This window comes from Xyrauchen texanus, chromosome 1 (assembly GCF_025860055.1).
Source record: "Xyrauchen texanus isolate HMW12.3.18 chromosome 1, RBS_HiC_50CHRs, whole genome shotgun sequence".
Classification (NCBI taxonomy): Eukaryota; Metazoa; Chordata; class Actinopteri; order Cypriniformes; family Catostomidae; genus Xyrauchen; species Xyrauchen texanus.
The window spans coordinates 35,698,857-35,725,218 of NC_068276.1; the positions used below are offsets into that span (position 1 = coordinate 35,698,857).

At 45.6% G+C, this 26,362-nt stretch overlaps 1 protein-coding gene across 4 annotated transcripts in view; it reads left to right on the forward strand.

The window, feature by feature from the left end:
* Window positions 1-3,331: 3,331 nt before the first annotated feature.
* The window catches only part of LOC127651343 (b(0,+)-type amino acid transporter 1-like), a 56,508-nt gene continuing 33,477 nt past the window's right edge, over window positions 3,332-26,362 (forward strand). For 2 of the 4 annotated variants that reach the window (XR_007971563.1, XM_052137122.1), the window contains exons 1-3: window positions 3,340-3,413; window positions 8,225-8,321; window positions 23,029-23,177. Coding sequence is in view for 3 of the 4 variants with exons in the window: in XM_052137122.1 (XP_051993082.1) it covers window positions 23,070-23,177 (108 nt within the window). In the remaining variant the exon portion in view is untranslated. Of the gene's footprint in view, window positions 3,414-8,224; window positions 8,322-21,693; window positions 21,709-23,028; window positions 23,178-26,362 lie in introns of those variants that run through there. The other 2 variants (XM_052137127.1, XM_052137129.1) reach the window with 2 other exon arrangements.

A 26,362-nucleotide genomic window follows, 5' to 3' on the forward strand; every position in this document is an offset into this window, starting at 1 on the left:
AGCCAACTGTCAGCTGCTCAGCCTGATGCAGGGAGACCGTCCGGTTGAAGAGCACATCCGTGATTTTCTCGCGATTGCGAGTGCCTCCGACTTCCCTGACTACTCCCTGGTGGTGTTCTTCCGGGCGAACCTGAACAGTGCGCTCAAGGAGCGGTTGCCACCGGCAACGCGCGGCTGGACGCTCCGTGGAGGAGACTCTGCTGGCCTGCGATTCGTCGTTCACTGTGGGCGTCGTCGAGGAGGACCCCGTAGCTCCTCCCACAGTGGTAACTCTCCATTCGCCCATGATTCGTCCCTTCACGCCTGCCTTGGTCAAGGAGCCAGTGCTGCCAGCTTCGTCCGCCCGGAGGAGGAGGAGAAGAAAGGCTTCTGCTCCACAGTTCATGCCTGCCACGGTCAGCGAGCCAGCGCCTACGCCTGCCACGGTCAGCGAGCCAGCACCTGTAGCCTCAGACGTCCCTGAGCCAGCGCCTGTAGCCTCGACCGTCCAAGAGCCAGCGCCAGTAGCCTCGACCGTCCAAGAGCCAGCGCCAGTAGCCTCAGACATCCCTAAGCCAGTTCCTGCAGCCTCAGACGTCCCTGAGCCAGCGCCTGTAGCCTCAACCGTCCCTGAGCCAGCACCTGTAGTCTCGACCGTCCCTGAGCCAGCGCCAGTAGGCTCGGCCGTGCAAGAGCCAGTGCCAGTAGCCATGATCGTCCAAGAGCCAGCGCCAGTAGCCATGACCGTCCCAGAGCCAGCGCCCCTCGAGCCTTCCAAGGCTCCGCCTCTCGAGCCTCTCGAGCCTTCTAGGGCTCCACCTCCCGAGCCTCCCAGGGCTCCGCCTCTCAAGTCTCTTGAGTCTTCCAGGGATCCTCCTCCCGAGCCTCCCAAGGCTCCGCCTCTCCAGTCTCTTGTGTCTTCCAGGGCTCCTCCTCCCGAGCCTCCCAGGGCTCCGCCCCACAAGTCTCTCGAGCCTCCCAGGGCTCCGCCCCTCAAGTCTCTCGAGTCTTCCAGGGCTCCTCCTCCCGAGCCTTCCAGAGCTCCGCCTCTCAAGTCTCTCGAGCCTCCCAGGGCTCCACCCCTCAAGTCACTCGAGTCTTCCAGGGCTCCGCCTCTCGAGCCTTCCAGGGCTCCGCCTCTCGAGCCTTCCAGGGCTCCGCCTCTCGAGCTTCCCGAGCCTTCCAGGGCTCCGCCTCTCGAGCCTCTCGAGCCTTCCAGGGCTCCACCTCTCGAGCCTCCCAGGGCTCCGCCCCTCAAGTCACTCGAGTCTTCTAGGGCTCCGCCTCTCAAGCCTTCCAGGGCTCCGCCTCTCAAGCCACTCGGGCCTTCCAGGGCTCTGCCTCCTGAGCCTCCCACAGCTCCGCCTCCTGAGCCTCACACAGCTCCGCCTACTGAGCCTCCCATGGTTCCGCCTCAATTGGCTCCGCCTCCTGAGTCTCCCTCAGCTCCGAATCCAGAGCCTTCTACGGTTCAACCTCCTGAGCCACCCATGGCTCTGCCACCTGGGTCTTCCATGGCTCCGTCCTAAAGTGAATTAGTCATTGTTCACATAGAACAGCACTCCATGATCACTTGTATTACTACTACATTACTAAAGCTAGGTAATAGTTTTAAACTGACAATTTCAGGACTAAGGCTCATGCTGAGAGACACAACAGACTGATTTATTACAGAACTCATGTGCTTACCTTTTATTGGAGTTTCAACATTGGATACATACTGTTTAAAATGGTGGAGGACATCACTGTTTCTATAGTGAATGACTCTTGCGCACCGGCTACAGCAAAATAAAGAGTAATACCCCCTCTTGGACGTCTATTTTCCACTGAGAAAGCTGACAGCATCTCTGATTGGGTGTGGCAACTGGTGATTGCACACGCTCCATCTCTCTCTCTCTCTCTCTCTCTCTCTCTCTCTCTCTCTCTCTCTCTCTCTCTCTCTCACACACACACACACACACACACACACACACACACACACACACACACCCATCCGTCTATCTTTGTTTATCCAATGACTTGTTAGAAACAGCACAAGCCGTGATACTATTCCTGAAGTGAACATTTTTAATTGCTAACGGAGGCTTAGACGTATAATTTGTTTTGAACCAGCAACGCCAGATTCTGATCCGTCGTGTAAGAAAGTAGTTCATGCACAAATGTGTTTTTATGACCGTACTCAGTTTTTCCTAATTTTTTAAAAATGTTCTTGTTCATTGAACTGTTGTATATAAGCAATATCACACTCGCAATCATGCTATATGCCCTACATCAGCACTGCTGTGATTACATACGGCACTCGGCCTGCGGCCGAATCACAGCAGTGCTGATGTAGGGCTATATTGCACTCTTGCTTGTGTGATATTGCTTAAATATATTGCCATTTTTAGGCTACCCCTAAGAAAATGCTATATGATTCAAACAAAAACCTTATATAGTATTGTTAAGCCATAAAACATTAATATGGGATCTTTTTTCAAACAAGGTTGAAGCTTTTAAAATTGTTGTGCCATTTTTATGATGGTGCTGGTTAAAATCACGTTCAGTTTTGTTGTAGTAACAATTACTGTGCAGTTATGGTAGGCTTTTTTGACAGACACCAAAGCAATTAAATTGTGCATTTCTTCATTATTTCAAATTAATTTAAACATGATGATTGAGTTGTTTAAACGGACTGCTATCAGCAATGCTTCTATGTAATTTAGTCAAATCTCATCAGCCATTTTAAACTGAGCACTAAACGATGTTCAAACAAAGCGCTCCATCTCATTAACACAATAAACATATTATGATGTGGGATCAGTTGCTTTATGAGATCAAGAATCATTTACAGCACTTCTAAAAGTTCTTAAAGGGGTATTTCACTCAAATATGAACATTATGTCATGATGATTTACCTCTTGTTGTTCAATACCTCTATGACTTCCTTTCTTCTATGGAAATAAAGTTGCAAATGTGAGTTTTATCACACAATTGCAAGTTTATTTCTTGCAATTGTGAGTTTATTTCTTGCAATTGTGAGTTTATTTCTCGCATTTGTGAATTAATTTCTCACATTTATGAGTTTATATCACGTAATTCTGTTTTAAAAAGTCGTAATTGTGAGAAATCAAGTCACAATTATGAAATAAAAAGTCAGAATTACCTTACCTCTTTTATTTTTGTATTACCTGGCAGGATCCATCTTCAATCATGCTTAATTAAATACTAGTAAATAGTTTCCAATGATTGATTTTAAAATGATAAGGAGAGCTCAGTAGTCGAATGGTTTTTCAACACTGATTTACAAGTGGAGGCAGGATGTATAAATACGAGTCATCCTGTGATAGTTCCAGTGTAATTTTTACCTCACATCAGTGAGGTATCTGTGCATTTATCCGTGTGGATTTATATACGTGTTTGGGACTGCCAAAAGAAGTTGTCCCTATCTAAAGGTAAAGAATTATACAAAGAATATACCTTTAAAATGCTCAAATATTTTGTATATATTTGAGACTGCCATAGACCTTTTTCAAAGACAGTGATGATGCGTTTCTGCCTTATTTAGCAGCGTAAATCTTTCAAACATTTTCATATTATGATTTTTTTAAAATATTGAGTTTAAGTTTATAACATTGTGCTTTGTGTTATATTATCCTGGTATAAGTTTGAAAAAATTAATTACCACAGCTGCGAGGGGGTTTCTATAAGAGCTGCTGAGAGAGTGACAGTAAATTTGGCATCTTCTCCCATTTTACTGTCTTAATCCACCACTCTCTATTTTTTTCTTCTTCTGGATGGAAGTCATTCAAATGTAATAGTGGATTTTTTCTTTTGTTCTTGGAGAAAATGGATAAGTTAAAATAATATTTGCTGTGATCTCCCATTCTTCGCTGTTGAAGTTTACCTTGCAATTGTTTACTTCCACGTCCCAAAACCTGGAGTGTGAAAAAGGGCTTTGTGCATCGTTGGAAGTTCCTTGATAAGTAAATTTGCAAAAGCTGAATGTATACGTAATACGTCAATAATGTGAACTTTGCTTTACTTTGTGTACTCTGCTTAATGTGCTAACAATAAACTTCACTTTAATGCAACACTATGTTAAATTTTTAACAATGTGTAGCTTATGATGCTAGTTATATATTGTCTGACAGGAATGGTAAAAGTTTTACAATATAATGCCTGACAGGGTTTGGCTTGGTTCCAAAAAAGTGTAACAACCAACCCCCAAATGAAGACTAATGTTTTGTTTACATATATATTGGCATTCCTAATATTAAAAATTAAAGGTACATGAGTTTCAGCTGAAATCAGGCAGGAGTTATTTGTGCTTAGATGTAATGTGTTACAATTATTCTTGGTGTCCCCTGGTTTATGGAGTAATTTTGCTACTACAAAATGTATTGGATAGAGGTGCTTCTATATCCCCAATATATATATATATATATATATATATATTGGGGGTAACCCCCCAATAATCAAAACAACATGCAAATGCTTCATGCTGCAACCCACCCAATGTTCAAGCCAAATCTACACCCTTATATATACAGTATCTCACAAAGCGAGTACACCTCTCACATTTTTGTAAATATTTGATTTAATCTTTTCATGTGACAACACTGAATAAATGACACTTTGCTACAATGTAAAGTAGTGAGTGTACAGCTTGCTTACAACCACTGGCAACAAAAGGGAGTACACCCCTAAGTGAAAATGTCCAAATTGGGCCCAAAGTGTCAATATTTTGTGTGGCCACCATTATTTCCCAGCACTGCTTTAACCCTCTTGGGCTTGGAGTTCACCAGAGCTTCACAGGTTACCACTGGAGTCCTCCTCCATGACAACATCACGGAGCTGGTGGATGTTAGAGATCTTGTGCTCCTCCACCTTCCGTTTGAGGATGCCCCACAGATGCTCAATAGGGTTTAGGTCTGGAGACATGCTTGGTCAGTCCATCACCTTCACCCTCAGCTTCTTTAGCAAGGCATTGGTCGTCTTGGAGGTGTGTTTGGGGTCGTTATCATGCTGGAATACTGCCCTGCGGCCCAGTCTCCGAAGGGAGGGTATCATGCTCTGCTTCAGTATGTCACAGTACATGTTGGCATTCATGGTTCCTTCAATGAACTGTAGCTCCCCAGTGCTGGCAGCACTCATGCAGCCCCAGACCATGACACTCCCACCACCATGCTTGATTATATGCAAGACACACTTATCTTTGTACTCCTCACCTGGTTTCCGCCACACGCTTGACACCATCTGAACCAAATAAGTTTATCTTGGTCTCTTCGGACCACAGGACATGGTTCCAGTAATCCATGTCCTTAGTCTGCTTGTCTTTAGCAAACTGTTTGCAGGCTTTCTTGTGCATCATCTTTAGAAGATGCTTCCTTCTGGAATGACAGCCATGCAGACCAATTTGATGCAGTGTGCGGCATATGGTCTGAGCACTGACAGGCTGACCCCCCACCCTTCAACCTCTGCAGCAATGCTGACAGCACTCATACGTCTATTTCCCAAAGTCAACCTCTGGATATGACTCTGAGCATGTGCACTCAACTTCTTTGGTGGACCATGGCGAGGCCTGTTCTGAGTGGAACCTGTCCTGTTAAACCGCTGTATGGTCTTGGCCACCATGCTGCAGCTCAGTGTCAGGGTCTTGGCAATCTTCTTATAGCTTAGGCCATCTTTATGTAGAGCAACAATTCTTTTTTTCAGATCCTCAGAGAGTTCTTTGCCATGAGGTGCCATGTTGAACTTCCAGTGACCAGTATGATGGAGTGTGAGAGCGATGACACCTAATTTAACACACCTGCTCCCCATTCACACCTGAGACCTTGTAACACTAACGTGTCACATGACACCGGCGAGGGAAAATGGCTAATTGGGCCCAATTTGGACATTTTCACTTAGGAGTGTACTCACTTTTGTTGCCAGCGGTTTAGACATTAATGGCTGTGTGTTGAGTTATTTTGAGGGGACAGCAAATTTACACTGTTACAAGCTGTACAATCACTACTTTCCATTGTAGCAAAGTTTCATTTCTTCAGTTTTGTCACATGAAAATATATAATCAAATATTTGGGGTGTACTCACTTTTGTGAGATACTGTATATATTCTGTTGGATTATAGTGTTTGCAATCTGAAGTTTCATTTTCTTGAGGTCAAGGATGAGGCTGCAGAATATGGTGTGATGATTTCATACAGCTCAACATAAACCACAATGTACAGAATAACAACAAAGAAAACAAAAATATTGGGTTTTTTTTCAAAATAAATGTAAAGATTATTTCTGCAGTATGATACAATCTAAAAATCAAACACAAAAAGCAAATAGATGGATGGATGGATGGATGGATGGAAAGAGAGATAGCAATCTTTTAAAATCACAGATAAGAGGACATTAGTTTTTTATGGGCACACTATATTGGTGGGGTCAGTGCTGAAACATTCCTATCTTACCTGCTGATCTCACCTGTCATACCTTTGAACTCGTGGACCATGTTGTGGAGTTAGGCAATAATGTCAGAGCAGAGGTCATTGAATTTAACCGGGATGTTCAATTGTGTTCACTGACGTGCACAGAACAGGGGCAGCAGGGGTGCAAGCAAAATTAAAATCTTGTCATAGTCTCACAATAACAGTAATAATGTGTTATTATGAGATTTCTTTGTAAATCACGGGTGTGTTAAAGAAAATTAAGTGGAGGTGCCTTTAAGAACACGCGCTACAGCAGATCAGGGGCAGATTCCAGTTGCAAGTGATCCTCCCTATGCCCTATACGCACTCCTAGTCTCTAGGGCAGGGGTCGGGAACCTGTGGCTCTTTGTTAAAAATCAAGTGGCTCGTGGGGGGTCACAACATTCACCAACACATGATCGTTTAAACTTTCTAGAGATAATTTTTCTGCAGAAAGTGTGGGTGTGATTGCAAAGCTTGAAGTCAATTACACTGTTTTGATTTCCTTTCTCCCGAATTTATTGTACAGCCTACTCCTGGTGAACAAGGTTTGAAACGAACACCCGCCAAATGCGGATTTTTCATGCAGAGTCATTGTCTACAAACTTTGCAATCGCACCCACACTTTCTGCAGGAAAAGTATCTCTATAAATTTACAATGTGACCTGTTGGCACAACTGAATTTAAACCTGGCTAGTCACTTCTGCTGGCTATCTGAGAATAAAAAGACTAAGTAAGATGCTAGCTAAAAGACTGGAGGTTAAAATTATACCAAGTCTGCCTCATTTTAAGTAAACTGTAAAAATAGAGATGAAATTTTACTTTCATGTGAAAGTAGCAATTTTGCTACTTAAAATTGACTTTTGGTGATATCTTCCAAAGTTTTTTAAACATTTTCAGCATTTCTTTTTTTTTATCTACACAGTGTTGATATGGCAACAAGTAAACAAATTAAGTTTCATCTTACCAGCATGTGTGGAAACATTTAAACCATATGTGTTACAACTAACCCTGTGTTCGTTTGTGCCCCGCTCTCCTCTACCAGCCACTGCCTTAGGTGACCTCTTATACTCCTTGGAGTGATATATTACAAGAAATGAAACAAAAAGAGGTGCATTTGACAAAACATATGTGATTATATTTTGAAGAACAGGTGAAAGAAAAGCCGCCAATGCGAGTCTGATTTGATATGTGTGCGCAGTGAGCTCTGATGTTCATGAATGCAATGAAAGCACTTCTCCAAGACACGCACGCACATGCATAGAGTTCTGGGCCTCGTTTCCCAAAAACTACAGATCTTAGCTGTTAAGAGCATTTTCTACAAGCGATTTTTTTGCACATTTGTTATTTCTGCGCTCAGAGTGTGAAATAGCACCTGCCACACTCCAAATGCGACGAGGCTCAATCCTGTTCATAAAATCCTTGTCCAAATGTATTTCATGGGCGAGAAATTTTGCTCATCTACCTGCAACAGGTGGGTGACCTGTAAGACGTCTCGGAGTAAGACATGACAAGAAATGCTGTTAGTCACAAAAACGTGCTTGAAGAAACACACTTTATTATGTTTTTAAGAACAGACAAAAGAAAAGTCATCAATGCTCGTGTCTGATTTGCTCTTTGTTCAGAGGCATGCAGCGGGAAACTGTCTCATTGAACAAGCGCATGTAAAGAGTTATCACTCCTTTTTCTCAGTTTAATTCGACTAAAAACTGTTTGTCAGTATAATGTCGTCTATGAGAATGCATTTACATTTATGCATTTGGCAGACGCTTTTATCCAAAGCGACTTACAGTGCACTTATTACAGGGACAGTCCCCCTGGAGCAACCTGGAGTTAAGTGCCTTGCTCAAGGGCCCAACAGTGGCATCTTGGTGGTGCTGGGTCTTGAACCCCCAACCTTCTGGTAAGTAACCCTGAGCCTCAATCACTGAGCCACCACTGCCCCATGATGCAAATGATCTCCGATCATCACAGAGCAGTTCGCTTTTACGAACTTTGTGCACGCAACTCTGCAGGGAAACGGTGCTCCATTTTCTTTTCTTTAGGCAGCATAATCTGTATTACCAAAACACAATGCAAACACATTCGATAAGAACACATTTGGCAGCATTTTTTGGGGACACTAGAGAATTTATTAGGCATACTCACTTTACTATGATGATTATTATAATTATCTTTATATTTATAATTGTCTTTATTTCTTAATTTGTAGCTATTAGTAATTTTCCACCTGGTGTCGTTGACGGATGCATGCATGATGGGAAATGGGGCTGTTGGAGATGGTAAATGTTTGGACTTGGGGAGGTGGTTATATAGAAGATTTTTTTTATCACCTCTGTTATTTTAATAGCTTTTTTGTTTCGTTTAATGTGCAATTTAAATTTAGAAATGTATTTTAAAAATTTTTTTGTGTTTCGATAAATTCATTACATTTTTAAAGCACATTTACTCAGTTCCAAATTGCAACATTTTACCTATTCATTTTTGCATATTTGTTTGTTGTGGTGTTTTTGAGCAGTATATGGGCAATATAAACATTATATGATTTAAAAACTTTTCAAATAGTAAATTATTTGTTTGTGGTATGGCTCTTTCAAATGAATCAACCAAAAATAAAAAATAAATTGTCTTCTTAGTGAAAAAATGTTCCCGACCTCTGCTCTAGGGCGTACACAGTCATACGCCGTATGCCCACCTATCAATCAAAGAATTTTGCGTATGCCCACCTAAAATGAGTTATTATACGGATGGCCGCCAGAACAGCGAGGAGGCTTTTGACCCATAACGACTCGGTTACTAACGTAACCTCGGTTCCCTGAGAGGAGGGAACGAGTATTGCGTAAGTAGCTTAAGCTATGGGAAAACTCCGTTTCTCGAGAAATATTGAAGTCTTTATGTAAAACGCATTGCAGCTGCACAGCAGACAGCAATGAGCGAGGCAGCTCGGTCATTGGCTGTGCTGCTACAACTTGCTCGAACCAATGACGGGGCGACTCTGAACGCGCGACCAATGAGCGCGATTCACGCCCGCGCGCTCAGAGCCCGCCAAGATTAGCATGGCTAAGGCTATATATTAGGCGCCCCGTCATGAGAGTTCTTTAGGTTCAATCGACTGAAGCGACTGACCAAGCACAAGCACGGCAGCTTACGCAATACTCGTTCCCTCCTCTCAGGGAACCGAGGTTACGTTAGTAACCGAGTCGTTCCCTCTCGAGAGCTCTCTCCTATTGCGTAAGTAGCTTACGCTATGGGAACACCATGCAAAACGCTGTGCGCGCTGACTTCGCTCTATAAAGCCAGAGGCGGATGCCTGAGCCTTAAAGCAAAGTGATTATCCAACAAGCCGGCCAACGGCGAGCTATATAATGGGAAAATACAGAGTGCCTTTGTCCCAAGGAGGTCCATGGTGGGGCGCTCATTGTAAAAACACAAACACATAACTTATGTACTGATTTTTCTATGTATTGATATGCATAAAAAATCCTCTAAGTCAGTCAGAGACGGACCTATAAGGGAGGAGATAATGCTCAGCATATATACTCCAGTCCATTCTACAGTCAGGCTGATAGAATGTTGGAATGCAATGAGGGGACCTGTAGGTTATAAAACCTGATAAATGTCGAAGGCGAGGCCCAGCCTGCCGCCGCACAAATATCTTCAATGGGTATCCCACTCGACCACGCCCACGAGGAGGCCATGCTCCTCATAGAGTGAGCTCTGACGCCTAAGGGGCATTGAAGGCCCTTGGCTTCATAAGCCAGCGCTATAGCATCCACTATCCAGCGCGATATTCTTTGCTTTGAAACTGCGAGACCTTTAGTGCGGCCGCCAAAGCATACGAATAATTGTTCCGTCTGTCTGAATGGGGCAGAATGTTCCAAATATACTCTGAGCGCCCTGACCGGGCAGAGTAAATTAGCGTCGCTTTCGTCCGCTGGGGACGATAGCGCTGCCAGAGATATCACCTGTACTCTGAAGGGTGTGGAGAGCACTTTAGGAATATACCCGTGCTTTGGCCTAAGGACAACTCTGCAGTCGTTAGGTCCAAATTCCAGGCAAGCAGCGCTTGATGACAGCGCGTGCAGGTCGCCCACTCTCTTGACTGAGGCTAGCGCCAGCAAGAGCGCAGTTTTGAGCGAGAGCTGTTTAAGGTGCACGGTTCGGAGAGGTTCGAACGGGGCACTCTTGAGTGCGTCCAGGACCGTGGCCAGGTCCCAGATCGGCACCGAGGGGGGGCGAGGGGGGTTCATCCTCCTAGCGCCTCTTAGGAAACGAATGATTAGGTCATTTTTCCCTAATGAACGTCCTTTATCAGAATTGTGTGACACCGCTATGGCAGCCACATAGACTTTGAGCGTGGAGGGTGTGCGGCCCGCCTCCAGCAGCTCTTGCAAAAAGGCGAGTACACTTGGTATCTCGCACGATTTGGGGTTCAAGCTCTTGGTATCACACCAGTCACTGACCACTTTCCACTTTTGGGCATATAAGCGTCTCGTAGAGGGCGCTCGCGCCTCCGTGATGGTTCTCAAAACTCCACTGGGGAGGTTCTCGGGAACCCGTTGAGGGGCCATGCATGGAGGGCCCACAGATCGGGGCGGGGATGAAGAATCATCCCGTTGGCCTGCCTGAGGAGGTCTAGCCTCAGCGGAATCGGCCATGGGGCAGATTGCATCATCTGCATCAGTTCTGGAAACCACGTCTGGTTTTTCCAGAGAGGGGCTACCAGGAGCACTGCACATTTCACTTCCCTGATCCGACTGATGACCTGAGGTAGCATCGCGATCGGGGGAAAAGCATACAAGGGGCGGCTCGGCCAGACTTGGGCGAGCGCGTCCGTGCTCTTTGAGAAGAAAAGGGGGGCAGTGCGCATTTTCCCTGGAGGTGAAGAGGTCGACCTCCGCCTTGCCAAAGGTTTGCCATAACCACTGAACCGTCAGGGGGTGGAGAGACCATTCTCCTGGGAGAACCTTGTCTCTTGACAGCATGTCCGCTCCCTGGTTCAGGATGCCTGGCACATGCGCTGCTCTCAGCGAGCGCAAGTGGTGCTGTGACCATGAGATGAGCTCCCTGGCCATAGAGTGCAGGGAGCTCGACCTGAGTCCACCCTGGTGATTTATATACGATACTACCGTCATGTTGTCCGTTCGGACCAGGACATGTTCGTTTTTCAGGTACGGAAGCAGGGCTCTGAGAGCCAAGGCGACCGCTTTCATTTCCAGACAGTTTATATGTAGGCGCTTTTCCGGGTTTGACCAAAAGCCGGAGACAGGCCTGCCCTCGTAAATGGCCCCCCATCCTATTTTGGAGGCATCTGTCGTGATAATTTTTCTCCGTGTGTTCACGCCCAGACTCAATACCAGACTTCGATACCAGTCGACGGCTTTCCAGGGCGTCAGGGCTTTTATACAGCTGTGATTTGCTCTGATTAAAAAGTGGCCCGAGCGCCACGCGTGAGTGGGGACACGGCTCTTGAGCCAGCGTTGGAGAGGACGCATGTGCAACAATCCTAGCTGGAGTACAGCTGATGCCGAGGCCATGAGACCAAGCATCCTTTGAAATCGTTTGACGGGGCGGCGCGCGCGCCCGGTCTGAATGATGTTGCAAGGCGTCAAATAGAGAGCGCGCGCGCTCTGATGAGAGGCGCGCCGTCATCTGCACTGAGTCTAGCACTATTCCCAGAAAGGAGATATTCTGGCTGGGGAATAGCACGCTCTTTGCAAAATTGATTCTCAGACCCAGGCATTCTAGATGGCTGATAATCCAAGATCTGTGCGTCGTTAACTGATTCTCTGATTGTGCTATGATTAGCCAATCGTCGAGGTAATTCAGTATTCGCACTCCCGCTGTCTCAGGGGAAAGTGCTGCGTCCATACATTTCGTGAATGTACGGGGGCCAATGATAGGCCGAATGGTAGTACTGTGTACTGGAATGACTGTCCCTCGAAAGCTGAATCTCAGAAAAGGCCTGTGATGAGGCGCTATCGAATGTGAAAGTAAGCGTCTTTCAAATCCACTGATAGAAACCAATCCCCGGGGCGAACTTGCGCGAGGATATGTTTGGTCGTTAACATTCTGAACGAGCGAATCATTAAAGCTTTGTTCAGATGTCTGAGATCTAGGATGGGGCGGAGGCCACCATCCTTTTTTGGGACGAGAAAATAGCGGCTGTAAAAACCTGCCTCGCTCATAGAGGGAGGAACAGTTTCTATAGCGCCCTTCTCTATTAGTTTGAGCACCTCGGTGCGTAGAACATGTGACACATCTCTCCTCACTTTCGTCTCGACCACCGCTGAAAAGCGGGGTGGTCTGCGAGCGAATTGAAGCGAGTAACCGTGTTTTATTATGTTCAAAACCCATTTCGGCATGTCGGGGATTTTTTTCCCAGGCTTTTGCTCGCACAGATATGGGCTGAATGCTGGCTGGGGGCATGTCGCAGTGACGTATGGGCCCCACCAGCAAATTGCCTTGTGCTAACACTGAGCTTACAGCTGTCAGAGGCGCGGGCGCGCGCTGAGCAGCCTTGTTGAGTGCCAAGTGCAGGGGTGCGTGTGAGATTACAGGCATGCACGCTATCTCCGAAATGCTCGCAGCATGAGCTGGAGAAATGTTTGAAACTGTATGGACAGTGTTTTCGGGTGGGGGTGCATACATCGTAATAGGCACGCGCGCCACTGTCATAAAGCTTCCCGCTCTTAGCGGGGAGTTTCTTGGCTCGCGCGTCACATCCGTGATGCTTGCGGCATGAGACAGAGAAATGTTTGAAACTGTATCGACAGTGTTTACGGGTGGGGGTGCATACATTGTAATAGGCACGCGCGCCACTTTCATAAAGCTTCCCGCTCTTAGCGGGGAGTTTCTTGCTCGCAGCGTCGCATCTGTGATGCTTGCGGCATGAGACAGAGAACTGTTTGAAACTGTATGGGCAGTGCTTATGGGTTTGGGGGTGCATATACCGTAGTAGGCACGCGCGCCACTTTCATAAAGCCTCCCGCTCGCGGCGGGGGGGGTTTTGGCTATGCATACAGTGTTTGTGTGTAGGGGTGCATGCAGGACAGCAGGCACGCGCGCTACCTTTATAGTATTTCCCGCTTTTACTGGGGAAGTGTTTATAACTGTGGGAACAGTGCTTGCGTGTAGTGGTGCATACATGACAATAGGCACACGATCTACATATATGGTGCGTCCAGCTGGAGCTGGGGAAGTATTCGGCACTGTTTGGACAGTATTGATACGTGGGAATGCGCACTTTAGTGTGGACACGTGACCCCTTAGTGACACAGGCAGAAAATGACTCTTTTTGTGATTTCTGTGTGTTGCCGTTAAAACGGCGTTTGAATGCAGGTGAGCGAGTTCTGTGACTGGCCCATTGACTGCTCTTAGGAAACGAATGATTAGGTCATTTTTCCCTAATGAACGTCCTTTATCAGAATTGTGTGACACCGCTATGGCAGCCACATAGACTTTGAGCGTGGAGGGTGTGCGGCCCGCCTCCAGCAGCTCTTGCAAAAAGGCGAGTACACTTGGTATCTCGCACGATTTGGGGTTCAAGCTCTTGGTATCACACCAGTCACTGACCACTTTCCACTTTTGGGCATATAAGCGTCTCGTAGAGGGCGCTCGCGCCTCCGTGATGGTTCTCAAAACTCCACTGGGGAGGTTCTCGGGAACCCGTTGAGGGGCCATGCATGGAGGGCCCACAGATCGGGCGGGGATGAAGAATCATCCCGTTGGCCTGCCTGAGGAGGTCTAGCCTCAGCGGAATCGGCCATGGGGCAGATTGCATCATCTGCATCAGTTCTGGAAACCACGTCTGGTTTTTCCAGAGAGGGGCTACCAGGAGCACTGCACATTTCACTTCCCTGATCCGACTGATGACCTGAGGTAGCATCGCGATCGGGGGAAAAGCATACAAGGGGCGGCTCGGCCAGACTTGGGCGAGCGCGTCCGTGCTCTTTGAGAAGAAAAGGGGGGCAGTGCGCATTTTCCCTGGAGGCGAAGAGGTCGACCTCCGCCTTGCCAAAGGTTTGCCATAACCACTGAACCGTCAGGGGGTGGAGAGACCATTCTCCTGGGAGAACCTTGTCTCTTGACAGCATGTCCGCTCCCTGGTTCAGGATGCCTGGCACATGCGCTGCTCTCAGCGAGCGCAAGTGGTGCTGTGACCATGAGATGAGCTCCCTGGCCATAGAGTGCAGGGAGCTCGACCTGAGTCCACCCTGGTGATTTATATACGATACTACCGGTCATGTTGTCCGTTCGGACCAGGACATGTTCGCTTTTCAGGTACGGAAGCAGGGCTCTGAGAGCCAAGGCGACCGCTTTCATTTCCAGACAGTTTATATGTAGGCGCTTTTCCGGGTTTGACCAAAAGCCGGAGACAGGCCTGCCCTCGTAAATGGCCCCCATCCTATTTTGGAGGCATCTGTCGTGATAATTTTTCTCCGTGTGTTCACGCCCAGACTCAATACCAGACTTCGATACCAGTCGACGGCTTTCCAGGGCGTCAGGGCTTTTATACAGCTGTGATTTGCTCTGATTAAAAAGTGGCCCGAGCGCCACGCGTGAGTGGGGACACGGCTCTTGAGCCAGCGTTGGAGAGGACGCATGTGCAACAATCCTAGCTGGAGTACAGCTGATGCCGAGGCCATGAGACCAAGCATCCTTTGAAATCGTTTGACGGGGCGCGCGCGCCCGGTCTGAATGATGTTGCAAGGCGTCAAATGGAGAGTGCGCGCTCTGATGAGAGGCGCGCCGTCATCTGCACTGAGTCTAGCACTATTCCCAGAAAGGAGATATTCTGGCTGGGGAATAGCACGCTCTTTGCAAAATTGATTCTCAGACCCAGGCATTCTAGATGGCTGATAATCCAAGATCTGTGCGTCGTTAACTGATTCTCTGATTGTGCTATGATTAGCCAATCGTCGAGGTAATTCAGTATTCGCACTCCCCGCTGTCTCAGGGGGGAAAGTGCTGCGTCCATACATTTCGTGAATGTACGGGGGCCAATGATAGGCCGAATGGTAGTACTGTGTACTGGAATGACTGTCCCTCGAAAGCGAATCTCAGAAAAGGCCTGTGATGAGGCGCTATCGGAATGTGAAAGTAAGCGTCTTTCAAATCCACTGATAGAAACCAATCCCCGGGGCGAACTTGCGCGAGGATATGTTTGGTCGTTAACATTCTGAACGAGCGAATCATTAAAGCTTTGTTCAGATGTCTGAGATCTAGGATGGGGCGGAGGCCACCATCCTTTTTTGGGACGAGAAAATAGCGGCTGTAAAAACCTGCCTCGCTCATAGAGGGAGGAACAGTTTCTATAGCGCCCTTCTCTATTAGTTTGAGCACCTCGGTGCGTAGAACATGTGACACATCTCTCCTCACTTTCGTCTCGACCACCGCTGAAAAGCGGGGTGGTCTGCGAGCTGAATTGAAGCGAGTAACCGTGTTTTATTATGTTCAAAACCCATTTCGGCATGTCGGGGAATTTTTTCCCAGGCTTTTGCTCGCACAGATATGGGCTGAATGCTGGCTGGGGGCATGTCGCAGTGACGTATGGGCCCCACCGGCAAATTGCCTTGTGCTAACACTGAGCTTACAGCTGTCAGAGGCGCGGACGCGCGCTGAGCAGCCTTGTTGAGTGCCAAGTGCAGGGGTGCGTGTGAGATTACAGGCATGCACGCTATCTCCGAAATGCTCGCAGTATGAGCTGGAGAAATGTTTGAAACAGTATGGACAGTGTTTTCGGGTGGGGGTGCATACATCGTAATAGGCACGCGCGCCACTGTCATAAAGCTTCCCGCTCTTAGCGGGGAGTTTCTTGGCTCGCGCGTCACATCCGTGATGCTTGCGGCATGAGACAGAGAAATGTTTGAAACTGTATCGACAGTGTTTACGGGTGGGGGTGCATACATTGTAATAGGCACGCGCGCCACTTTCATAAAGCTTCCCGCTCTTAGCGGGAGTTTCTTGGCTCGCGCGTCGCATCTGTGATGCTTGCGGCATGAGACAGAGAACTGTTTGAAACTGTATGGGCAGTGCTTATGGGTTTGGGGGTGCATATACCGTAGTAGGCACGCGCGCCACTTTCATAAAGCCTCCCGCTCGCGGCGGGGGGGGTTTTGGCTATGCATACAGTGTTTGTGTGTAGGGGTGCATGCAGGACAGCAGGCACGCGCGCTACCTTTATAGTATTTCCCGCTTTTACTGGGGAAGTGTTTATAACTGTGGGAACAGTGCTTGCGTGTAGTGGTGCATACATGACAATAGACACACGATCTACATATATGGTGCGTCCAGCTGGAGCTGGGGAAGTATTCGGCACTGTTTGGACAGTATTGATACGTGGGAATGCGCACTTTAGTGTGGACACGTGACCCCTTAGTGACACAGGCAGAAAATGACTCTTTTTGTGATTTCTGTGTGTTGCCGTTAAAACGGCGTTTGAATGCAGGTGAGCGAGTTCTGTGACTGGCCCATTGACTGCTGTACAGACATTTCCAGCCGCCTGTAAGGGGACTGGGTAATGTTTCACACGTTTTAGAGAGAGTGGTCCGGCTTTTGCGAGACACGCACTCTCTCTTTTTCTTCCTATTGCTAGGAAGACTTACGAGGCTCCGGGTTCAGCACGATCTTGGGCCGAGGACCCCGTTGCTCAGGCGGCTTCCTTCGGTTAGCGGAATGCGAGCGGCGTCGAGCGTCCGTTTCAGGTCTGCTCTTTGGCTGGGAGACGGGAGGCGCAGCCCTGGCTCGCTGCTGCTGCTGAGGCGGTCTCTGGCGGCTCTGAGACGAGCTGGAGCGCTTGGGCAGTAAGTGACGCATAGCCTGTGAATCCTTCCGAGCTTCAGTGAAGCGTTCAGCAAACTCTTTTACCGCCGGTCCGAACAGGCCGCTTGGAGCGATAGGCGCGTCAAGAAATGGCGCCTTATCCGCGTCCTTCATCTCTGTTAGCGTCAGCCACAGATGGCGCTCAAGGACAGTCAGGTTAGCCATGGCCCGGCCGATGGATTGGGCGGTGGCCTTTGTGGCTCGCAGGGCTACGTTAGTGGCGCTGCGCAGGTCCTTGAAAGCCTCAGGTTCAGGTCCCGACTCGTCCATGGTGCGGAGAAGTTTGGCCTGATAAACTTGTAGAACAGCCATGGAATGAAGCGCTGACGCAGCTTGGCCGGCGACGGCGTATGCTCGGCCGGCGAGATCTGAGGTAGATCGGCAGGGCTTCGAGGGATGAGAAGCTTTGGCTTTCCATCCAGCGGTGGAGGGTGGGCACAGATGGTTGGCCACAGCCTCCTCGAGGGGCGGGGTTCCCTCATAGCCTCTTTCTCTCGCGCCGTCCACCGAGGAGAGCGAGGGAGAGAAAGAAGGCTTCAGGCGAGCAGAGTGCGGTGCTTTCCACGACTTTGTGAGTTCGTGGTGAACTTCGGGGAAGAAAGGGGAGGGTCTCTGTCGAGGGGCCTGCCGGCGCCCCTGCAGGAACCACTCGTCCAGCCGGCTGCGGGCGGGTTCTTCCGGAGAAGACCAGTCGAGCCCGAGGTCTTCCACGGCTTTGGACAGGATGCGGACGATCTCAGAGTCCATGCTGGTGCCCGTGCTCGTGTCCGCTAATGTCGACGGCGCGGGGTCGAAGGCCGAGCCCGGCCAGTCGTTGGATGCAGCGTCAATAGAAAGGCTGTCATCCTTTTCACCGTCGTCCCCTGACGCGCCGAACGAGACGAGACCCACCGCTCTGTTGGAGGGGTGCTGGTCCGCCTGCGTGAAATGGACTGGCGGCGGGGAGATCTTGGGTAGTGGTGAAGCACGCGGGGACTGGCCCGGCGTGACGTCACTGAATTCTGGCAGCCTCTGTGAGCGGCGCTTTTTCTTGCGCGGCTCGAACGGAGGAGACGGCAGCACGGTGGAAGCAGGCTCGTTTGCGGCGAAGGCAGCAAAGCGAGCGCGCAGCTCGGCGAGGCCCAGGGAGTCACATTCGGGGCATCCGCCCTGAATGAGAGCAGCTTCTGCGTGGTCAGGTCCCAGGCAGCGAGTGCAGATAACGTGACGGTCCCCGTCAGGAAGAGGGCCTCTGCACGAGGCGCAGGTTAAAGGCATTTGGAACAACGCCTCGAAAATTGCGCTTTTTTACTTAAATCAAAAGCGTCGCAGAGGCGAACACTTGTAAGTAAAAAAGGATATCAGTGATGCGCGCCGGATGGCGTAGCAGAAGGCTTCGAAGGCGGCTGAAGGCGCCGGCGTCCTCTTAGCAGTCCTGCTGTAGGCTTGTCAATGGCGGGCGAAAAGACTCCAACAATCCGGAGGATCCAGCGAAGAGAAGGTCTTCGCTGAAGGAGATTAAATCTAAAGAACTCTCATGACAGGGTGCCTAATATATAGCCTTAGCCATGCTAATCTTGGCGGGCTCTGAGCGCGCGGGCGTGAAGCGCGCTCATTGGTCGCGCGTTCAGAGTCGCCCCATCATTGGTTCGAGCAAGTTGCCGCAGCACAGCCAATGACCGAGCTGCCTCGCTCATTACTGTCTGCTGTGCAGCTGCAATGCGTTTTACATAAAGACTTCAATATTTCTCGAGAAACGGAGTTTTCCCATAGCGTTAGCTACTTACGCAATAGGAGAGACCTCTTGAGAGGGAACTTTTAATTATACTGAGGTGATGCCGCAGCACCGCTGAGTGAATTGTGTTTATTATTATTTTATTTTTTTTATTTTTTTTTTTAAAATAAGTGTAGCCTACAGAGATTCTCTTCACGGAGCAGCGGGAAGCAGGACCGCTACTGATGGCACAGGCGTAATAAGACGTTCCGACTCAGCTGAGCTACCAATCAGAACGTTCATATTAGACGCGGTTCGATGTTTTCTAACCAATCATATTTTGTGTTTCAGTAAGGGGCGGGACATTTCTTGTGCCTGCAGCGCTGGGGTCACCATAATTATTTTGCGCTGTATATTTACCTCGCTGTTAAAAGTGAAAATATGAATGCATTTAAATAAAAACGTATGCTATTAAACTTTGAGAAATTGCCGAGTGTCACTGCACCCGTGCTAGTTTTTTTATGGCGCTCCGCAAATGACGAGTTATCTCGTAGCTGTAGCTCTTCAGATGTCATTTTTTTCTGTCTTTTCTGCTCTCGGTGGTGCCGTTTATTCCTCGTGATATCAAATCATCTTAATTTATATTTCTTAATAGGAACGCTATTTCACTATACACAGAAAATAGTTTTTTTGTACACGAATAAAACAAATAGGCTAATCATTAACTCTATGAACTGGATGTGCATCCTAATATAAGGATTGGATATGTCGTAGGCCTATATAACTGTTACAATGCTTAACAGTTTATTATGCATAAGGTTATGTATGTATTAGTTTATTAATTAAAGTATGAAGGCCGTTTTACTGTTAATTAAAAGAACAGTTAATCAAACCTATATAGGTATATATATATATATATATATATATATATATATATATATATATATATATATATATATATATATATTGATATATATAATATCAAGATTTATTAGTGTAGGCCTACTGTACACCATGCCAACAATAAACTGTCTTACCTTGACATTCTTTTGTAACGTAAATTCAGATGTAAGTTCAAATGAAACTGTGATTAAAACAAACCTTAAACTGTTAATATTATTTATGTATTGAAAAATAAAATTTTCTCACACGTTTTTATATATGTGTAAATATATGACTTTTTGTGACCAGGTGTGTGTGTGTGTGTGTGTGTGTGTGTGTGTGTGTGTGTGTGTGTGTGTGTGTGTTTTTTTTTTTTTGCTGCTAGGGGGGCACCATCATACCCCATATACATTGAGGGGGACAAGTCATATCCAATAATCAAATATGGCCAGATTCCCAATCTGGCAGTCTTTTGAAGGAGCTTTTTAAACAATTCACTTGACATTATCTAAGAAAATTATCAATAGAGAGCAAGTAGAGCATTATTATCAGCCTCAGATTAGAACTAGAATATGGTAAGACCTGTGACTTGTGGCTTTCACTGAGTTTTTAGGTTGTGACAAGGACAGTGTCATATATTTTTAGTGCAAATATTATTAGGTAATCATGACAAATGTCTTTAAGATTTTGTAAATAATTTATTTATATATGGGGTAATAAGAGATAACATCTCTATTAAAACCAAAGATTATAATAAAAAATTTTTAAACACATTTAAAGCCTTTATTCAGAAAATTGTAATGTTAGCACTTTTACTATTTACTAATTTAAAGAACCGAGTACCATTATATCTGTGACCTCAACACCCACGGCCCCCCACCCCAAAATGGTTTGGTCCCCCCAAATGTTTAAGACATGGTTACAGCCTTGCCAAGTGGGGCACCAGAAACTCCACCAGCTACCCTTACTCGCCTGTTACACGTTATTCAAGGACCCTGATCGCCTCACACTCACACTTTCTTATCACTCCTTTGCACCGTGCACCATGTTACCAGGGTAATACTATGGTACTGAATGACTGATCATGTTCATATTTCATGATACTGTCATGATACTCCAAGATGCTTTAAAAAAATACCATTATGGCACATGTCAAAAACATGGGATTATCACAGACCATATCTGAAAAAATAAATAAACAAGTGTATTACCATGGTGCTTTTTGTGAGAGATACAACAGAATAGGCTATTATTTGTGACAAAGAAAAATTTAAAATAATTATGTACAGAATAGACTGCTTTTTTTGTATTTAACCATTTTCTTGTACATACAAAGAGATTAGTTAAGCATTTATAATTACTACTCATTAAAAAAAAATCAGTGCCCTTTTTTATCCTTCCGCCCCTTTCCCTGCTAAGGTCTGTGTATGGCACTCGTTGTGTTGATTCGAATCTGTGAAGCTGTATTATCTAATGATAACTGGTTTAAGTGTTTACTGGCCTGTATTTATTTGAGCCATGGCTTGTATTGTGTTATAACGGCAGTGCTTTTGATTTGGGACAGTTCAGTACACTGGACTATCCTTCACTTGCTACACACTGTTTCTCACTCGCTCTGTTTGCATCACCCCCTCTTTCCAACCAAACCATATCGAGTATCTCTTTCAAAGGGGTATTGTGTTGGTTAGACCAAACATTATGTTAACCTTGCTCACCTCTAGCCAATCCTGGTTGCTCTCCTCCTCCTTGTCACATGTTTGCTTCAATCACAGTCAGGCAGGAGAATGACTGAACCGTGAAGGTCCCGCCTACTTTTGTTGGTTATTAAACAGATGAATTTGGAAATGGATCAAAACTTGGGATACCTGCTGGAAAAACTGTTGCCTTACAGGTTTGTCTTTAACGTTTCAATTGAACATAATACTCATGCGACTTTGGAGCTGGTGGGACTGAAAGTAAGATTGTCATTTAACCTAAAGTTTGTTGTGCTAACTGCAGCTGAAAAACATTTAACAATAGTTTTAGTAAAATGCTTAAAAAACTTGTAATAAAGGTATTGCCAATTTGTACTGATGTGTTTGTACTGTGGTGGAAAAAAAATGTCACATAGCCTCTCTGATTGTCTCAGAGTGATGACAATAGAAGAAACTGTGAAGAACAGATCTGTACTGTATCAGAAAGAACCAAATCCTAACTGATTGTTTGTTGAAACTGTTGATGTGTTTATTTAATCTGTGAATGGGTAGTTGACAAATGATATTAAAAATTTTTCAACATTAAGCTTTTAGATATAAATGTATGTATTTGTTTGAAGGAAACTGCATGTTTATTTAGTAGATGCTGTAACTGGTGCAGTTAACTATCCCTGATAGTACGCCAGTGAATCTTCAATCCAATATCACTAAGTACTGTTTTAAATACTTTTTAAAGCAAAAAGTAATAATAATGGGAAACAAATATGAATTATTAGCCTTTAAAATGTGCAACTATGTTATTAGTCCCTTTTGTAACAGTGCAGAAAAATAGGAACAAATTTGAGCAAAAAAATAATGAGACCATGTTCTCTAGTGATGTCTTCTGGATGTCCTTGACAATAAATTATCCTTCTTAATATCAGTAACTAAAAGTAAATAATAGTAAAAATTTACCAAAAAAATGTGTCCTTCTCTTTTGGTGATTGAGAGATTGAGACTGTTCTGCAAGGAAATGTTTCATTACAGACATGATTTTGTATGATAAGTATTTTTTAAACATTTATTCATGCTTTCACTTTCCTTTACATTTTATTGCAATGTATAGTAGTGAGTGGCTCTTGACAGTTGTTCAGTTCTGAACCTTTTGACTATTTGGTTTTTACTGTAGTTGCTAGGAGACAAATTGATCTAAATTAGACTGGATGTGGAGCAGATGTTATTTTGCACAAGTAAACAGATCTGCCAGAGAGTCCATAACATCTGTGTTGACCTTGATGCAGACACCTTCAGCAACAACACTTAAAATGTTATAATGATGTTAACCATTGACATGGCTTTTAAGGTTGCCTGTGATTGAAGTAATCTGAATCAATGGACTACCAAAAAAACACAAACATCAATACAACACTCTGAGAATAAATGTTTTTCTTAATTTCTAAATGATTTAATGTTGTGCTGAATTAGGACCAGGCTAAATAAACTTGTTTTTTTATATGGTTTTGTCTTTCTTTATTCAGTCTGGCAGCACAAAGTTAGGACTGGACTGTGGATCCTGTGGATGATGGATAAAGAGCAGAAAAAAATGCACACTCTTAATGGGAGTGTCTCAGGGGGCCTGGAAGCCAAAAAGCATGATCAACCAAAAGCAGCGGCTCTCCAGCAGAATGTGAGTATGATGATTTTACTCCATATGACCATGTTATAAGAATGTGAAGAATTTTTCATGATCACTGGTTCCCTTCCAGTCACAGGGCATGTGAGTGTCTGAATGAGTCTGTGAAGGGTTTAACTAGGGTATCCCTGGCAGTGCCTGCCGCCATCACTGTAACATAATCCCTTGCCTTGCAAACCCGTCTATCGTAGTCCTGGTACAGTATGCTTGTGTCTGCAAAGACTCCTATTAACTAAATATTTGAAACTCTGGGAAGCTGTCACAAGGACTATATCTGAAAAAATGACAAGATTTGGATACAAAAGTCCAGTTAAGCAAATGTGTGTGTTTTTTTCTAACAGTCATTTGTATGTAGGTTTTAAACACCTTCTTCAAAACCTTCTTTTACTAGAGTACATTTTGTGAATACTACCCCCTTATTTTTGTAATAGCTCTTGGGAAAACCCAGCAAACATAATTAAACCATTTTGAATTTAGTCATAAAATGCTGTATTTTACGAATGACTTGGCGTATCGTTACGAATCTCTGTATGTGTCTTTGACACCATGCTCTGAAGGCACTAACCTGCAACATTTTTGAGCACTGCTGGACAGGAGATAGAAAAAATGCTATTTTGGCTTGTGCAGTGCATCCAGAAAGTATTCACAGTGCTTAAATTTTTCCACATTTTGTTATGTTACAGCCTTATTCCGAAATTGATTAAATTAATTACTTTCCTAAAAATTCTACAAACAATACCCCATAATGACAACATGAAAGAAGTTTGTTTGAAATCTTTGCAAATTTATTAAAAAGAAAAAAGAAAAAAATCACATGTACATAAGTATTCACTGCCTTTGCCATGACACTCAAAATTGAGCTCAGGGGCATCCTGTTTCCACTGATCATCCTTGAGATGTTTCTAGAAATTGATTGGAGTCCACCTGTGGTAAATTCAGTTGATTGGACATGATTTGGAAAGGCACACACCTGTCTATATAAGGTCCCACAGTTAACCGTGCATGTCAGAGCACAAACCAAGAAATGAAGTCCAAGGAATTGCCTGTAGACCTCCGAGACTGGATTGTATTGTGGCACAGATCTGTGGTAGATTACAGAAAGATTTCTGCAGCATTGAAGGTCCCAATGAGCACAGTGGCCTCCATTATCTGTAAATGGAAGAAGTTTGGAACCACCAGGACTCTTCCTAGATCTGGCCGCCCGGCCAAACTGAGAGATCGGGAGAGAAGGGCCTTAGTCAGGGAGGTGACCAAGAACCCAATGGTCACTCTGACAGAGCTCCAGCGTTTCTCTGTGGAGAGAGGAGAACCTTCCAGAAGAACAACCATCTCTGCAGCACTCCATCAATCAGGCCTGTATGGTAGAGTGGCCAGACGGAAGCCACTCCTCAGTAAAAGGCACATGACAGACCGCCTGGAGTTTGCCAAAAGGCACCTGAAGGACTCTCAGACCATGAGAATCAAAATTCTCTAGTCTGATGAAACAAAGATTGCACTCTTTGGCCTGAATAGCAAGCGTCATGTCTGGAGGAAACCAGGCACCGCTCATCACCTGGCCAATACCATCCTACAGTGAAGCATGGTGGTGACGGCATCATGCTGTGGGGATGTTTTTCAGAGGCAGGAACTGGGAGACTAGTCAGGATTGAGGGAAAGATGAATGCAGCAATGTACAGAGACATCCTTGATGAAAACCTGCTCCAGAGCGCTCTGGACCTCAGACTGGGTCGAAGGTTCATCTTCCAACAGGACAACGACCCTAAGCACACAGCCAAGATAACAAAGGAGTGGCTACGGGACAACTCTGTGAATGTCCTTGAGTGGCCCAGCTAGAGCCCAGACTTGAACCCGATTTAACATCTCTGGAGAGATCTGAAAATGGCTGTGCACCGACGCTCCCCATCCAACCAGATGGAGCTTGAGAGGTCCTGCAAAGAAGAATGGGAGAAACTGCCCAAAAATAGGTGTGCCAAGCTTGTAGCATCATACACAATAAGACTAGAGGCTGTAATTGGTGCCAAAGGTGCTTCAACAAAGTATTGAGCAAAGGCTGTGAATACTTATGTACATGTGATTTTTTTAGTTTTTTATAAATTTTCAAACAAACTTCTTTCACGTTGTCATTATGGGGTATTGTTTGTAGAATTTTGAGGAAAATAATTAAATTAATCCATTTTGGAATAAGTCTGTAACATAACAAAATGTGGAAAAAGTGAAGCGCTGTGAATATTTTCCGGATCCACTGTAACTCTTCAATGCTTTCCTGCATGACAACCATCATGCCCAGATAGTACCTCAACAGTTTCAGACCACATACTGGTCAAAAATTCTAAGAACTAGCTATTTTTAGTTATTTAAAAAATAAATGTTTTTTTAATGATTGAAAATTAACTTTTTCTAACTCCTCATACACTGTTCATCGGACTCTAATCAAAAACATGTCACAAAGGTTCTTTTCCTGCTCATGGTGCCAATAACTGGCTTGACCCCGGTATCGCTGCTTACAGCTATATTTGTGACTGTTGTTGTAATATAGACCAGTACGTTTAGGCAAAACAATCAGCTCATATAAGTGACAAAAAAATACAACTTCTTACTATATGTTAAAGTTGATTGTCTTGTCATACCTTTAGATGGGTTTTTTTCTCCCCTTTTTTCCCCAATTTGTAATGCCCAATTCCCAATGCGCTCTTAGTCCTGGTGGTGGCATAGTGACTCGCCTAAAGTCACTATGCCACCACCAGGACTAAGAGCGCATTGGTGGTGGAGGACGAATCTCTGTTGCCTCCATGTCTGAGACAGTCAATCCACGCATCTTATCACGTGTGCTTGTTGAGCGCGTTACCGCGGAGACAGAGCACGTGTGGAGGCCCATGCTATTCTCCACGGCATCCACGCACAACTCACCACATGCCCCACCAAGAGCGAGAACCACACATTGTAGCGACCACGAGGAGGTTACCCCATGTGACTCTATCCTCCCTAGCCAATTTGGTTGCTTAGGATACCTGGATGGGGTCACTCAGCACGCCCTGGGTTTGAACTCGCGACTCCAGAGGTGGTAGTCAATACTCACTGAGCTACCCAGGTCCCACCTTTTAGATGGTTTTAATATCACCTTACCACAATTGTATACTGAATGAAAAAAATGACTCTAACTCTTTATTTGTAAATGTTTC